This window comes from Lactuca serriola, chromosome 3, assembly GCF_051521515.1.
Source record: "Lactuca serriola cultivar US96UC23 chromosome 3, Lser_US96UC23_V15, whole genome shotgun sequence".
Classification (NCBI taxonomy): Eukaryota; Viridiplantae; Streptophyta; class Magnoliopsida; order Asterales; family Asteraceae; genus Lactuca; species Lactuca serriola.
The window spans coordinates 9,000,607-9,016,147 of NC_136410.1; the positions used below are offsets into that span (position 1 = coordinate 9,000,607).

General features: G+C 29.2%; 1 protein-coding gene across 1 annotated transcript; it reads right to left on the reverse strand.

Moving 5' to 3' along the window:
* Positions 1-13,939: 13,939 nt before the first annotated feature.
* Positions 13,940-15,028, reverse strand: LOC145095007 (uncharacterized). Its single transcript, XM_079032951.1, has 3 exons — positions 14,861-15,028; positions 14,703-14,779; positions 13,940-14,600 (listed from the first exon to the last, which is right to left on the reverse strand). The coding sequence occupies exons 1-3, from the start codon at positions 15,026-15,028 to the stop codon at positions 13,940-13,942; spliced, it is 906 nt and encodes a 301-aa protein (XP_078889077.1).
* Positions 15,029-15,541: the final 513 nt, after the last annotated feature.

A 15,541-nucleotide genomic window follows, 5' to 3' on the forward strand; every position in this document is an offset into this window, starting at 1 on the left:
ATAAACTTTCAATATGTGGGCACAAGATACTGAATTAGACTATAAGTTGGTACTATATCTCAATCAATAATTTTAAATGTACTCGGCAATAATTGAAAATATTTATTTGATGTCAGAAACTAAATTAACGTCCGGCAGTTTATATATATATATATATATATATATATATATATATATATATATATATATATATATATATATATATATATATATATATATATATATATATTAATTTATAACCCGTGGAAACTAGGGATGAAAGTGGGTCCAAACCAGGACCGGATGGACCCGGACCCGGAAAACCCGGACCAGTTAACGAGATTTTGTAGAACTGGAAACCGGACCGATATATAGGAACCGGTTCCGGTTCGGTTCCGGGTACGGTACCGGGTAAAGTGGGTCTAGAACCGGAAAACCCGGAAACATCAAAGTGGGTACGTTGGAACCGGATAAAGTGAGTTTAGAACCGGAAAACCCGGAAAAACCGGAATTTTTTGGTAATTACTTACTACTTAGTGAGTTGAATTTTGAAAATTTTCATAATTATATCCTTACTTTCGGGGGACTGTAACTCATTGAATAAGAAACCAAAATTAACATAATTATAGTCTAAAATCATGTACATACTCTAAAATACACAATGGAAAAAACCGCATGTCAATCCAACTTTAAACAAATGAGATACGCATGTGTTAACATTTTCACATAATACAAATTACAAAAACAAATAGCTGAAAAGTTGAAAATTTTCAGTTTTCATATCCCGACTTCAGAGGACTGTAAATCATTGAATATTAAAGCAAAAATGACAAAATTATAGTCTAAACTCATGTACAAACTGTAAACTACAAGTTGGAAAAAACCACATGTCAATCCGTCTTCAAACGATTTAGATATGCATATTTTAAAACTTTCACCGAACACAAAAAAAACAAAAAACTTTCAGCTTTGATATCTCGACTTTGGGGAGTGTAAGTCAATGAATATAAAACTAAAAATGGCAAATTTATAGTCTAAAATCATGTACAAACTCTAAAGTACATATTGGAAAAAACCGCATGTCAATCGGAGTTGAAACGAATGAGATATGCATCTTTCAAACGTTTCACAAAAACCGGTTCCGGCTCTAAAAGTGGTTCCAGTTCCAAACACCGGTTCCGGTTTTTAGACCCGGTTTACCTGGACCTGATGGACCCAAACCCGGATAAAGCCAATTTTTAAACCAAGAACCGGAATCGGTTTTATATATTCCAGTTCTAACGGTTCGGTTCCGGTCCGGTTTTCAGGTTCTAAATCTCATCCCTAGTGGAAACTACGGGTTATAAAATTAATTAAACATTCATAATAAAAAATTATAATTATTAATCAATTATTTTAAATAAATTATTAATTAAGAGATATATCAAATTTTTAAAGTTATCATAACTTCAAATTCAACGTATAATTAGAAAATGTAAATTTGAATTTTGAAATGAGTTGCCTAATATATCTACATGACACATGAAATTATATTAATGAGGAGTTGTATTAGAGTGACACTTGGCAAAAGAAGATTAAAACTATTCATTTATTAGAATAGGGATATATATATATATATATATATATATATATATATATATATATATATATATATATATATATATATATATATAGGGTTAGGTTCATGTGAGACGACTTGATTTTGTGAGACCGTGAGACACATTTTTTTATTTTTTTTTAATTTTTTTTGTAGTTAATTCAAATTCCGAACATAAAATTTAAAAAAAGAATTTTTGGATTTTTTTCATTTATTTTGCATTTTAAAATTATTTTTTAGAATATGTACAGTGTAATATTGTATTAGAATATTTCACGTATTTTTCAAAAAAAAATGGAATTTTTTTCTGTATTTTTATTTTTTTTAATTTTTTTGTTAATTCAAGTTCCGAAAATAATATTTAAAAAAAGAATTTTTAGATTTTTCCATTTATTTTGCATTTTAAAATTATTTTTTAGAATATATCAGTGTAATATTCTATTAGAATATTTCAAGTATTTTTAAAAAAAAAACGGAATTTTTTTTTAATTTTTTTAGTTAATCTGGGTTCCAAAAATAATATTTAAAAAAGAATTTTTGGATTTTTCCATTTATTTTGCATTTTAAAATTATTTTTAGATTTGGTCTCACGGTCTCACAAAATTAGAATGGTCTCAAATGAACTTAAGCATATATATATATATATATATATATATATATATATATATATATATATATATATATATATATATATATATATATATATATATATATATATATATATATATATATGATTAGGTTAATGTGAGACGACCTAATTTTGTTAGACCGTGAGACGTATTTTTTATATTTTTTTATTTTTTTTAATTTTTTTAGTTAATTCAAGTTTCGAAAATAATATTTAAAAAATGAATTTTTGGATTTTTTTCATTTATTTTGCATTTTAAAATAATTTTTTAGAATATGTACATTGTATTATTCTATTAGAATATTTCACGTATTTTTCAAAAAATGGAATTTATTTTTTAGTATTTTTATATTTTTTATATTTTTTTTAGTTAATTCAAGTTCCGAAAATAATATTTAAAAAAAAATTATATTTTTCCATTTATTTTGCATTTTAAAATTATTTTTTAGAATATATCAGTGTAATATTCTATTAGAATATTTCACGTATTTTAAAAAAAACGGGATTTTTTTTATTATTTTTTATTTTTTTAGTTAATTCAAGTTCCGAAAATAATGTTTAAAAAAAGAATTTTTGGATTTGTCTATTTATTTTGCATTTTAAAATTATTTTTAGATTTGGTCTCACGGTCGCACAAAATTAGAATGGTCTCAAATGAACCTGAGCCTATATATATATATATATATATATATATATATATATATATATATATATATATATATATATATATATATATATATATATATATGTTGGTTCCTTTGAGATAAAAAAAAATTAGAAATTGTGAGATATGTGTATAACCGTTTGATGTGCTTATGTTTGTTTCTAAAACTATGCGGTGGCATATTTGTAATTATATTGGTAACTTATTAAACTAACGTCGTTAATTTACGATTGTGGGGCTAGTGTTGTAATTTTTCAAAGATTGATATGATTTTTGCAAGCTACGATATTGTAACCACCTATTGTTTTCTTTTCTTTCTCGATCAAAGTCTGACGTCGAATTCTCAGGAAACCCTCTTTTTCTTTCTTTATCGTATTTTGTCCTAGTTTTCGTTTTTCTTACCTGTTATTGAAAAATCAATAAATGTCTTCATGAGAAAATATAAACGAAGTCTCATGTTCGTTAATTGAAATGAAAGGTTAGAATGCGAGTTATTTTTCATTTCATTGATAATGCATGTTTTTATTAATTAGTTAACTGTCGTTTTGTGTTGATAATGGTGTTTTTTGTTTTGATTTAGTAGGTTTTTCGTCATTTTAACTTGATTTTGATGATTGTCTTGTTTAGAGTTGATATGTTTTTTTATTATGTTTGTTTGTGGTGGTTTTTTATGTAAGTTTTTGTTTATATTTTCACAGATAAGGATTTCAAAAGAAACTATGTTCGAAAAAAATTCAAAAATCAAAAAATATCGAATGCGGTAGAAGTGCTGTTATTTTTGAAGGTACGGTTCAAAAAAATCATCTATTATTAGAAGTAGAACTAAACATATAACTTAATGTTTGAAGTTATTTGTTGTAATCATAACTGATTTTTTGATTTTTCCAGTGTATTGAACATAACATTTAGTCATATGTTTATTTCTAATTCTAATCATAGATGATTTTATACGTTTGTTTATAATCATTGGTAAATAGTAATGATAAATGTATTTTTATGTATCAAACATGAATATAAAGTAATTTTGTAATCCTAACTAATTTTGTGGTTCTTTTAAGTGGATTGTATATAACATTTAGTTGTATTTTTATTTATTGTTCTAATCATAAATGATTTTATACGTCAGTTTATAATCATTAGCGAATAGTAATGATAAATGTATGTTTTATTTTTTACTAACACTATGTTTGTAATGAAAATTGTAGTTAAAAAAAGGAATGTAGATAGCTCAAGGAAGACATGGTCATCTTCCAAAAGAGAAAAGGTGAATGTGGTGTCGCAAACACGTTTAAAGACATCTAAAAAAACAGTTATTGAACAACCAAAAGTGAAGCTGAGGGTTAAGGTCAAAACTGTAAGTAAGAAACGTGGACTATCTGATGAAGATGATGCAGATTTTCAGAGTCGTCCTGGATCTTCAAAGAAACCAAAGAGAGAAACTAAAGTTTTGAAGAAAGATAAAAAAGCTGCTGTTATAAAAAAAATTCCTTCATTGAAGAATCGATGTTCACCCGGGTCATTGTTGGATGTTATTCAAGGTTTAAGTAGAGAACAGAAGGACTTTGTTAGGGCTATAGGATTTGGGAGTTTGTTAGGGATGAAGTTGATTGACGTACTGTTGAAGATTGTTTATTATGTTCTTGATCATTTTAATTTTGAATCTTTAAAGGTGGAGTTTGATCATTGTGAAGTTAGTGTTGATAGTAAGTCTGTTCAAGAGATGTTAGGATTACCATCTGGTGGCTCATTACTTTCAAACATGGATTGCATTTTGGAGAATAATGAAGAGAGTTGTATGTTTGAGTGGAAAAAACAGTATGAAAATATTGATAAATTGAGATTGAAACAGCTAAAGAATGAACTTGTTCAAACTAGTGTTGCGGATGACAACTTCATAATTAATTTTTTGGTTCTTTTTATTAATACTTTCTGTGAGTCTACAAGCATGGGTAAATGTAATCTGAATCCATTGTATTTAATTAGAAGAGATACTGATTTAAGTAGCATTGACTGGTGCGATTACATTGTGGATTGTTGGGTAAGGACGAAGAAGGTTTACAACCCAGAGAAAGAATCTTCTTTCTTTTATGGACCAGCAGCATACCTTATGGTACGTGAGTTATTTTTTGATATTTATTATTCTTTTTAGTTGTAAAAATATGTTTGTTTTTATAATAAATCATATATGATTTTATTACATACAATCATATATGATTATGTAGTATAGTTTTTGTTTAATTATATATTACACATCAAAATCATATATGATGTTATATATGTTATGATGTTATATATGTTTTTTTTGTAGTTGTTGTATGTGGATACTTTCAAGTTTGATCATTTGCAAGTCACACGTAAACGTCCAACTATTTTTTATTGGACGTCAGAGAATATAAGGTTTCTTGATGATATTTTACAAAAGAGTGGATGATTTGGATGTGGACATGTTAATGAAGCATATGTTGAAGAAAAATTTCAAGAATGTGAGTATAATGAGGAGGAATCTGGTGGTGATGAGGTTGAATCTAATGGTGAAGAGGATTTATGTGATGAGGATGAAGAAGATTTTGATGTTAATAAAGTTAGTGATGTGGAGGTAATTCTATAGTTTTATTCATTTATGATTTTATTAGTTTATTCATTTATGACTTTTTATGTTTAAGTATTTTAGTTGTAAGTATCTTTTTTCTTATGTAGGTGTATGAAAGTAAAATTTCACGTATGTATCAGAAGATGGAGGATTTGAAAAAGGATCTTGTTGTAAAGATAAATGAGGGAGTGTTGAAGTTTCCTCAAAGTCAAAATTTGAAAATTTGGAAATTATTATTTCTTGTTGAAGATTTAAGCACAAAAAGTTTTGATTTCAATTATGTTTCACAAAAATATAAAGAACCGATATTAACACCCGGTTTTGTTCAAGTTAATGATGAAGATTATGGGAATGATTTTCTTAATGATGATGAAAATGTTGAAGATTATAATCAAGGGAAATGTTCTGGTGGTCAGGGGGATGGAAGTGATCCACATGAGTGCAATATTGGTAAAAATCATGTTGAAGGTAAAGGTGATGATGATGAAGATGATGAACAAGGAAATGGAAGTGGATGTGATAAAGAAGAGGCCATGAATTTAAATTATGTTGTCAAAAATGTTACTAAGAGTGTGGGTCTAACGGATAGCCAGGAAGGTGTATCTTTTAGTCAATTTATTTGCAATCCAGTTGTTGAAAGTTTTCTTAAAACTTTGGATCAAGGTAGGCACATTTTATTATTATATATACTTTAATCATATATGATTTTAATTTTTTATATTTGAATTTTATAGGTACTGATGGTTGTTTAAATCAGAAATTAATTGAAGATGATGTGAATTTGAATTTGACTTGTATTGATGATGTAAGTATTTATTTATGTATTTTTAATACATAAAAAATATATAAATATGTTATATAGATGATTCATTTATGATTTTAATAATTTATGCACTGTAAATTTAGGAGAGGATGATCATAAAAATAAAGATGGAGGTAACTTGTTTATAATTATTGTTTATTCATATATAATTGTGTTTATAATTATTGTTTATTCATATATGATTTTTATAATTTTATTGGGCAAAAAATGTTGAAGATTGTTCAAATAAAAACAAGGATTCAAATGAGACTCGATCATTGAAAAATGATATTGTTCCAAGTTTTAGTCTTGGATTTAGTCAAGATTCTGAAGGTTCCAAGAATTCATCTCAAAGTCAAATTTCTTCTGAACGGATGACAAGGAAAAAGATTAAGGATAGAGTTATTTTGGGTAAACCAAGTGCTGGTCCAGAGTGTGTTATTCCAAATGTTGATGTTATTGATGCTAGTCCAGTTTCTTTTGCACCCCCTTTGGGTACATTAGAAGGACCATCAAAACCTGTTTCTAGAAAACCTAAAGATATAAATGAAGAAGCAACAACAGTACTGGATATCAAAGGAAAGAGACAAATGAATTTCTCTTATGTTTATAAGTCACCATTTAAGGAAAGGTTAATTGATTTTAAACCTAGTTTGACACAAGTAGAAAATGTTGTTTGTGAATGACTTTTCAATCTTCAAGGAAATCCAGGGTAATTTTTTTTTAATATAATTTTTTATTTTTATAATTATAATTTTTTTTATTTTAAATAACATTTAATTAAATATATACATGGATATTGTATTGCTTATGGAAACATATGTTATTGGTTTTAGAGCTAATTATGAAAGTCTTTTTAAAAAAACCCATTTGCATGTTAGTGTTCTTGATTCATGGTCTCGTATACTAAATCATCAAGAGAAATTCATAGATGTTGTTAATTCTCCACTAAAATTGTTCATGAATTCTGACATTGTAAGTTTTTATTTTATTCTTTGCTTTTCATATGTTGATAATCATTAATAATTTTTTTATTAAATATTTACATGTTATTATATAATCATTTATGATTTTCTTATATTACAGACTTTGTCATTTGAATATACTCATTTGAATGAAACTGCAAAATATAAAGTTTTCAAGGACAGCTTCTCTCGCAGTGTTTCTGGTGATAGAGACTTGAAGGTTTTGAAGGATGTTGATATGGTATATTTATTTTTATATACATATATATATATATATATATATATATATATATATATATATATATATGACAAAATTGCAAAAATAGTCCATGTGGTATGCATTTTTTTGGGGTTTTAGTCCAAACCACGACTTTTTGGGATTGATGGTCCTTTTGAGCTAGTTTCATTGCATTTTTGGTCCCCCTGAATAGTGGAATGACGGTAATAACCTTATGTTATTTATTTTTCATTTATTTTTCATTTCTTTCATATTTTTTAAATCTAAATACTTATTTATTTATTTAACTAATTAAAAAAATAAAAATCTTTCTCTCTCTCTCATGTTATCCATCCTAGACCCATCTTCTTACCATTCTTTTTCTTCTTCCTTTAGAACACTCAAGAACATCTTCGCCACCACCACCGTTCGATCACCGTTTGCCACAACTACAACCCACCACCATTACAATCCACCACCTCCATATCCACGTAAATCATATCAGATGAACACACATACCTACACAATATCAAATTAACAGACACATGAGATCGATTTTTCCTCCTGGTGAACTTAAATCGAACTTTCCAGATCTGATTAACTCAAACAAAATTTCCAAAATTTCTAGATCTCATGAACTTGAACCAAAATTTTCAAAGCTACAATTCAAACTTTAGATCTATCAATTGGTAAACCCCTACCATCTGTCTCTCTTACAAATTCATACACATACATAGAAAGATGAACAAAATGAATATCTAGAAACCATATGAAGATTAGAAAATTCAACACAAACATACATATAAATCCCAGATTTAATTGGTAATTTCTCACCCACTATTCCACCGACGAAGAAAGGAGGCTACCGATCACCACCTTTGCAGTCCCTCCCTTCTACGCCTCCCCCTGATCATGTAGAACCACCAAACACTCACCATTTCACCCACTACTCTGCTGACCCCTTAATCGATTGTAACAACCTCGTCAAAGGCTTAACAGACGAGAAGAAACTCACATCCTAACCCTCGGAAATAAAAACCCTAGCCACCAAGAAACCCTAACTTTAGAGTTTGCAGCAGCTCAAATCAAGTTTCTTTTGGGTTTAAAGTTATCCCACTGGATACTTGCATTTGGATATGTGGGTAGTGACAGGTGGTCGGAGACAACAACATTGATGGATGCTGAAACGGCGACGAGTAGTGGTAGCACATCAGCTCTGTTGCTTCCATCTTCCCAATACAGCGATGATCGAAAAGAAAAGAAGGAGCAAGGATTGGGGTTTGTTTGGGGTTGCTCAGATCAACAGAAAAGAAAAAATATGGGGTGAGGCTAGAATGGTTCTATGGTGGGCGGAGATGTAGCGGTTCACGGTGGAGTTTGGTGGTCGAATGGAGGCTAGCAGGTGGTGCGGTGGCTATCTCCAGATTATCGGAGGTAGCATAGCCCCTTCTTGTTCGTTGAAATCAAGAACGAGAGAAAGAAATGGGTATATGACCCGGAGAGAGAGAGAGATATATATTTATTTTTTTTAATTAGTTAAATAAATAAATAAGTATTTAGATTTAAAAAAAATGAAAGAAATGAAAATTAAATGAAAAATAAATAACATAAGGGTATTACCGTCATTCCACTATTTAGGGAGACCAAAAACGCAATGAAACTAGCTCAAAAGGACCATCAATCCAAAAAAGTCGTGGTTTGGACTAAACCCCAAAAAAATGCATACCACAGGGATAATTTTTGCAATTTTCTCTCTCTCTCTCTCTCTCTCTCTATATATATATATATATATATATAATATTATACATGTTGATGTTAGGTATTTTTCCCGGTTTTGAGGCATAGGCACATATATCTTATTATTATGAATCTGAAGAAACATGCTTTTGAGGTTATCGATAATGGTGCAGATGATGCTGATTTCAATGATAAGTATGGTGTAGTTTTTAAACCTCTTGTAAGTTTCAAATGATATTTATTCTTTAGATTTGAAATCATATATTATATGTTTTATAATTATTATACTTATATTTTTCTGACTTGAAATCATATATGATTTTCAGAAAAAGTCTTTTTTGAAGTATCTAAAAGAGATTGATCATGTTAAAGCAAATGAAATGGCTGATAAAAATCTTACTCCAGTACGATTGACAATGTCATGGAGGACAGTTTATAACAAAGTGGATTGTGGAGTTTTTGCTATGAGACATATGGAGAGTTATTTTGGAGAAAAATGTTCTAAATGGAAATGTGGTCTTCCAAAAGAAGGTGGTTCTCAAGAAAAAATTCTGGAAAAGTTGAGAATGAAATATGCAACCACAATTTTAACTTCTGAGATTAATACAAAGCGTGATGATGTGTTGAAAGCTTGGTATGAGTATCAAAAAGTTGATCAAAAGATTCGCGGTAAGCATTCATATGATGCTCAATGCAATATAGAAAGAAGGCTGTCAGATTTTTTTTTGATTGAATATTTTCTTATTGATGATGTTATAAGAACAAGTTTGTTTATGTTGTGTTTGTTATGGATATTGTGAAGAATGTTTGTTTTTATGATGGTGGAAAACATGGTGATGGAAAACAAGTCAATATGTATTTTGGTGGATTTTATTATGTAAGTTTGTTTGTGTGAATTATGTTATTGAATGTTAATCATAAGTGATTATGTTATATTTTTATATGTAATTTATGTTTTTAGTATTGATTATATGTTTCTTATATGTAATCATTAGTGATTGTATCGATTTTTTTTATGTTTTTATAATCATAAATGATTATATTTGTTGTACAACACATTATAATTTATTATATCTTTTTCTTGATAAGTGAGCTTATCTTTACTGCATGGAATACATCACCATGCAGAATCTTATCTTTGTAAGATTTTATTTTTGTTTTTTAGTGTTTGTATTGAAGAATCTTTTCTTTATAAATGAAAACTGATTTGTACAACCATATATTGTATTTTTTTATAAGTGATTATGTTTGTATAAAGGAGGTAGCCTCATGCTACGCCTTATATTTCTTCAAAGATGATTCCTTATACTTCCAAATGGTTAGTTTTGTTTATTAATTTCTTCAATTTTTATAAATCACCATTATTTATTTATGATCTAAACAACTTCCATTTTGTTTCAGGTAAAATATGGAGTCTATAAGTCTAAAAGAACTAATTTTGCTGTATCTAGTAACATGTTCCCCATTTTTTCAAGATTCTTGTTCTTTTATTTGTAGCTAGATTTTCATACGGATTGTAGTTGACTCCAAGAACGCATCTTCCATCATTACTTAAAAAGTTTATCTTCATTGAACATATCAGATCTTTACTGGATGTCTTTGAAGTAGAGGAATGTTGTTCATTTAAAGAATATTTTTTTTAATGTACAACATTTCTCTACATCAGATATGTAGTAAAGATTTGTTAGGTTCCATGGAGATAATTTTTCTAAGTAATGGTGGAAGACTTCGTGGAGTCACCTACAATCTGTATGAAAATCTAGCTAGGAATATGAAGAACAAGAATCTTGGAAAATGGGGAACTTGATATTTGAGACTTGTGAAATTGTTTGTTATTGAAGATTTTATCATGTTTGATGTTATTCTATGATGATGAATATGTTATCTTTAGATTTTTTATGAGCAGTGTTGTATATTTGTTAGGAACGATGTTGTTGTATATGGTTTTATGTAATGCTTAGATGTTTTTTTTATGTGTAATCATATTTTTAATCAATTATGATTAAAAAAACATATGAAGTAGTATTACATAATATTTTATGGTTATACAGATGAATATTGTATATGGTTATGTGTAATGATTACATGTATTGAATAATAGTTATATGTAATCTTAAATGCTTGTAGTAACATTTAATAAAAGTTTAATCATGAATGAATATATTGTAACGCCCGGGTTTCAGGGCTAAGCATTTTTGTCAATGTAATAGTCTAGGTCAACTCTTGTAACTCTTTTTGAAGTAATAAAGATGAAATATTTGAGTATTATGTGAATTATATGTGTTTATTATTTAATTATAAATGTATAATTAATAAAGAATAAAAATGAGCGTCAAAATTAAAGTGTGAGATAATCCCGATATCTCTACATAAAGTTGTAGAATATGTCTCAAGGTTTTCGTGCATATAAGGAACGCCGAAATCCGAGTTATAACGAAGAAGTTATGACCCGTCGAAGTTTCACGACAGAACCGGCACGATACCGGGAAGCGTGAATAGTGAATTTACGATAGAGCGAGATTTAGCCTTAGTGATCTAAACGAAAGTCGTAGAATATGTTAAACTAAGAACATCGATAAAAAGAATGCCCAAATCTGACTTCGTATGAAGAAGTTATGAGATTTTAAACAGACCAATCCTGTCCCGGCTTGTTAAAAATATAATTTTAAAAATAAAGTCAAAATTAGCCGACGGAGTCTATACGAAAGTTGTAGAGTACGTCTTCACCTACGCGTGGATATAAAGAACGTCAAAAACGGAGTTCGTATGAACGAGTTACAAATTATAATAGCATATTTACGTATTAAAATAAAGTATAAATCATGTATACGTACACATATATATACATATGTATATATCATTAGAAAGGTATCGACGATGCGGTCATTATAAGACTAATGTTGAGTTCTTTCGACATTAGTTTAGTACAAATATCATTAAATCCATTTATAATAGTATTATAGAGGGGTGTTTAGTTGTTTATATAACTAAAAGGTCATTAAGTAATTATGGAGGGTAGTTTTTGAAAATTCAATTAGTATAAATAAGAGCCTTGGGCTCTCATATTTCTTGCACCATTCTCTTGATTCAAGAGTCTTTCTCTCCTTATCCCCCGAGCATTTCGGTCCCTCGTGATTCGACTTCTCTTTCTGTAGCTTAGTATAGTAAGGTGAGCGCTGAAGCGCTGCACGAATCTTTCTTAGAAAGATTCAGCGACGAAGTTCTGCCCCTGCAGAGCCCGACTCCTAGCTAAAACCCCCTTGTAAGTAAGTTATGCTTACCTTATTTTAATATAGCTTATATTTAAAATTAGTATTGTTATTATGAACTTATAATAAATATTTGAGCTATTATTATAACTTATATAAGTGTCGTTATAATATTTTTTTTAACTACTCGAGGTACGGGGAATCTGGTTTAAAGGGCCGCATAGGGTTGTTGGATTTCAGAAGTGCTATATGCCAAAATGGTCCTGCCCTCCGGTGTTTTATGTCTGGCCCCTGTCTGTACATAGTGGTTGGAAAATATTGTTTAACGCTTATATAATAATAATAATAATACAAAGACTAATAGTTGGTCACGGTAAATATTAGACTAAAATTTAGCGATGATAATGCTAGGTTTCGTCGAAGGAAAATAGAATCGTTAGAAGCAAGCGCTGCCCGATTTTGGAATCATCACCTTAACAAGTGAGTCCATAGTTACTTTCAACTTACACATAGATATGAAGTATTTTATATAAATTACGTGCTATGTGTGCATATTATCTGAATACTTGCTATCTATGCTAGATGAACGTTGTTATACATGTTTTCAATGATTTAAACTGTATATGTATTTTATATCTACGAAAATGTTGGGGTAAAACATGGGTAGATGCAATAGGTGATGTGTGATAAAATGATGAGAGGCCTCGATGTTGATGTTGTTGATTCTGTCATCTAGCGGAGTATGGATGACGACCACGGACTCTTCTAGACAGTCCAGTGGAACACTAGCAGGCTCGCAACCTGTAGGTGTTTGTGATCGATATGTTCACCGGTGTACTCCATCCCCCACATGGTTGCCTTTAGGACATTTATTGCTGAGGAATCCCCTTAGCAGTAGTGTCCGTCCCGATGATGATCCTTAGGCTAGGTCCCTTATGATAGGTGTTTAGGGACGTAAAGTGAGGATAAGGGGAACGGGTAATCGGGTTATTGTTGATCGATGAAATTAATAAACTTATTTATTGTGGGTTGAAAACCCTATGTGCTCACCAGGCTCCCAAGCCTGACCCACTCAGTTTTATGTATTACAGGTAGTGGCGCATGAGCATAGGTGTGATGTTTTGGACGAGGGATTACGGATATAGTCCTGTAGATATGAAATAATGTAGTAAAGCTTATATTGTACTGTTTATGCTTTTGATCTGTACGAACATGACATCCCGAGTCTTTTAATGAAATACATTTCTATGGAAATGCTTTTGATAAATCTTTATCATATTTTTGTTTTAGGACAAATTCCGCAACACTTTCATTTAATATGTAACTCTGATTTAAACAAAGCATAAACAAACCGGTCTTTTCTAGCCGTGATTTGGGGATGTCACATATATTATCAATTCAAAGAAAGAATTATCAAAGTAGATTAAATCCAGAAGACAAAATCATAGTAAATTCTGTTTTATAAAAAGAGTAAAGTGTACTAAACAAAAAGTATATTTTTTTTTAAAAAAAATTTATGACTTATTCATTACTGATTAAAGCAGTAAATATCTATGTATCTTTTGATGATTGTTTGGCTGCAAGTTTGATTGGGCATGTCTGCAAGTTATGAGGAGCCCTTTCTCCACATCCTGAGCATCTTCTTGTTTGCTTGTTAGAATTTTTATACGCTATTTCTACTACACTTTGAATTCTACTTTTCTTTCCGCATCCTTTATTGCTTTGAACATTTGGAACATTGATGCCAATGTATTTTGGAATAGTTATGCCCATGAGCTTTCCTACCTCTTCAACATCTGTCCTATTCTTCTTCTGCAATTCATTTGTAGGATCGTTTTCATATTCCTTCATCATGCTTTCTGTTTTCTTAACAAACAAATCCATTTTTTCTTTATTTTTTCTTACGTATTCCAAACATGCTTCAAAGTTGTAGTATGCTTGATTGACATATCTATTAATTTCACTGTCTCCTATATCATATACATGTCTACCAAAATTATAATGCCTTGATATCACATCCTTTCTCCAACGATTCTCAATGTACTGTTCATGTATCTCCTTAATTCCATGTTTCATGAGTATGTTGAATGCATGTTTGCACAAAGTCCCAAAGCGGTTGAAGTGTTCACAAGTACATTTTACATCATTGGTTGGAAGTTTTATTTCTACCTGTTCAAAAGCGGTTAAAGCATTAAGTGTTTTATAATCATAACTGAATATTTTTTTATATTATGTGCTGATTCAACAAAATTTAAAATAAGAATATATTACCTCAAATTCTATTTTTAGATCACTATTTTTGTTCAGTTGTTACACTTTGTATAAATCCCATCCATTTTTTGTTCCAAGATGTTCGTATTGGCAGTACCATGAACCTTTATAGATATCTTTCTGTACTTCATAAAACAATGTACTTGTATAAACTTTTTCAGCATGTTTTTCTATTGGTCGTGGTGAAATAAATTTATATACCGCCTTCTTTGATTGATGATCAATCTCATGTTGTGTATTTCTTTGTTTTTGAATTGCTATGTCATAGTTCATCATGAAATGTAAAAGTAAATTTTCAGATTGAGAGTAAGTGTTGAAGAAGGAGCTCATGCTTTCTAATCTTGAAGTGGTTTTCATCAATCGAGACATTCTTATGTCATTGAAGTATGCAGGTATCCATTTGTCACGTAATCCAAACATATCATTGAACCATCTTTTATCTTATAGATTGAATTCATTAATAATCAAATCCCACTTCTTTTCAAACTCATCAGGTTTGATATGCATGTTCCAAACAAGCTTGTTAAATCTTTTCTTGAAGTCTTTGTTTTTAAATATATCGCCAGTAACCTATGAATGAACAACTTTGCTTATATAAGTATAAATTATATACCTATTTGGATATATCATATATGAGTAATCATATATGATTACTATAATGTAGGATATATCATGTATGATTAATCATATATCATATATGTATTGTAATCATATATGATTAATCATATATGATATATGAGTAATCATATATGATTAATCATATATGATTAATCATATATCATATATGTATGAATAATCATATTTGATTAATCATATATCATATATGTACTGTAATATAGGATTGATCATATATTATTATATAATCATATTATATAATCATAT

Excerpts from the sequence above, each read along its gene's own strand:
- LOC145095007 (XM_079032951.1), bottom strand. The coding sequence starts at position 15,028 with ATGTCTCGATTGATGAAAACCACTTCAAGATTAGAAAGCATGAGCTCC. Across the intron at positions 14,780-14,860 it reads ATCATCAATCAAAGAAGGCG|AAAGATATCTATAAAGGTTC; the intron begins GTATATAAATTT and ends TATGAAGTACAG. Across the intron at positions 14,601-14,702 it reads GGATGGGATTTATACAAAGT|TTATGATTATAAAACACTTA; the intron begins GTAACAACTGAA and ends AAAAATATTCAG.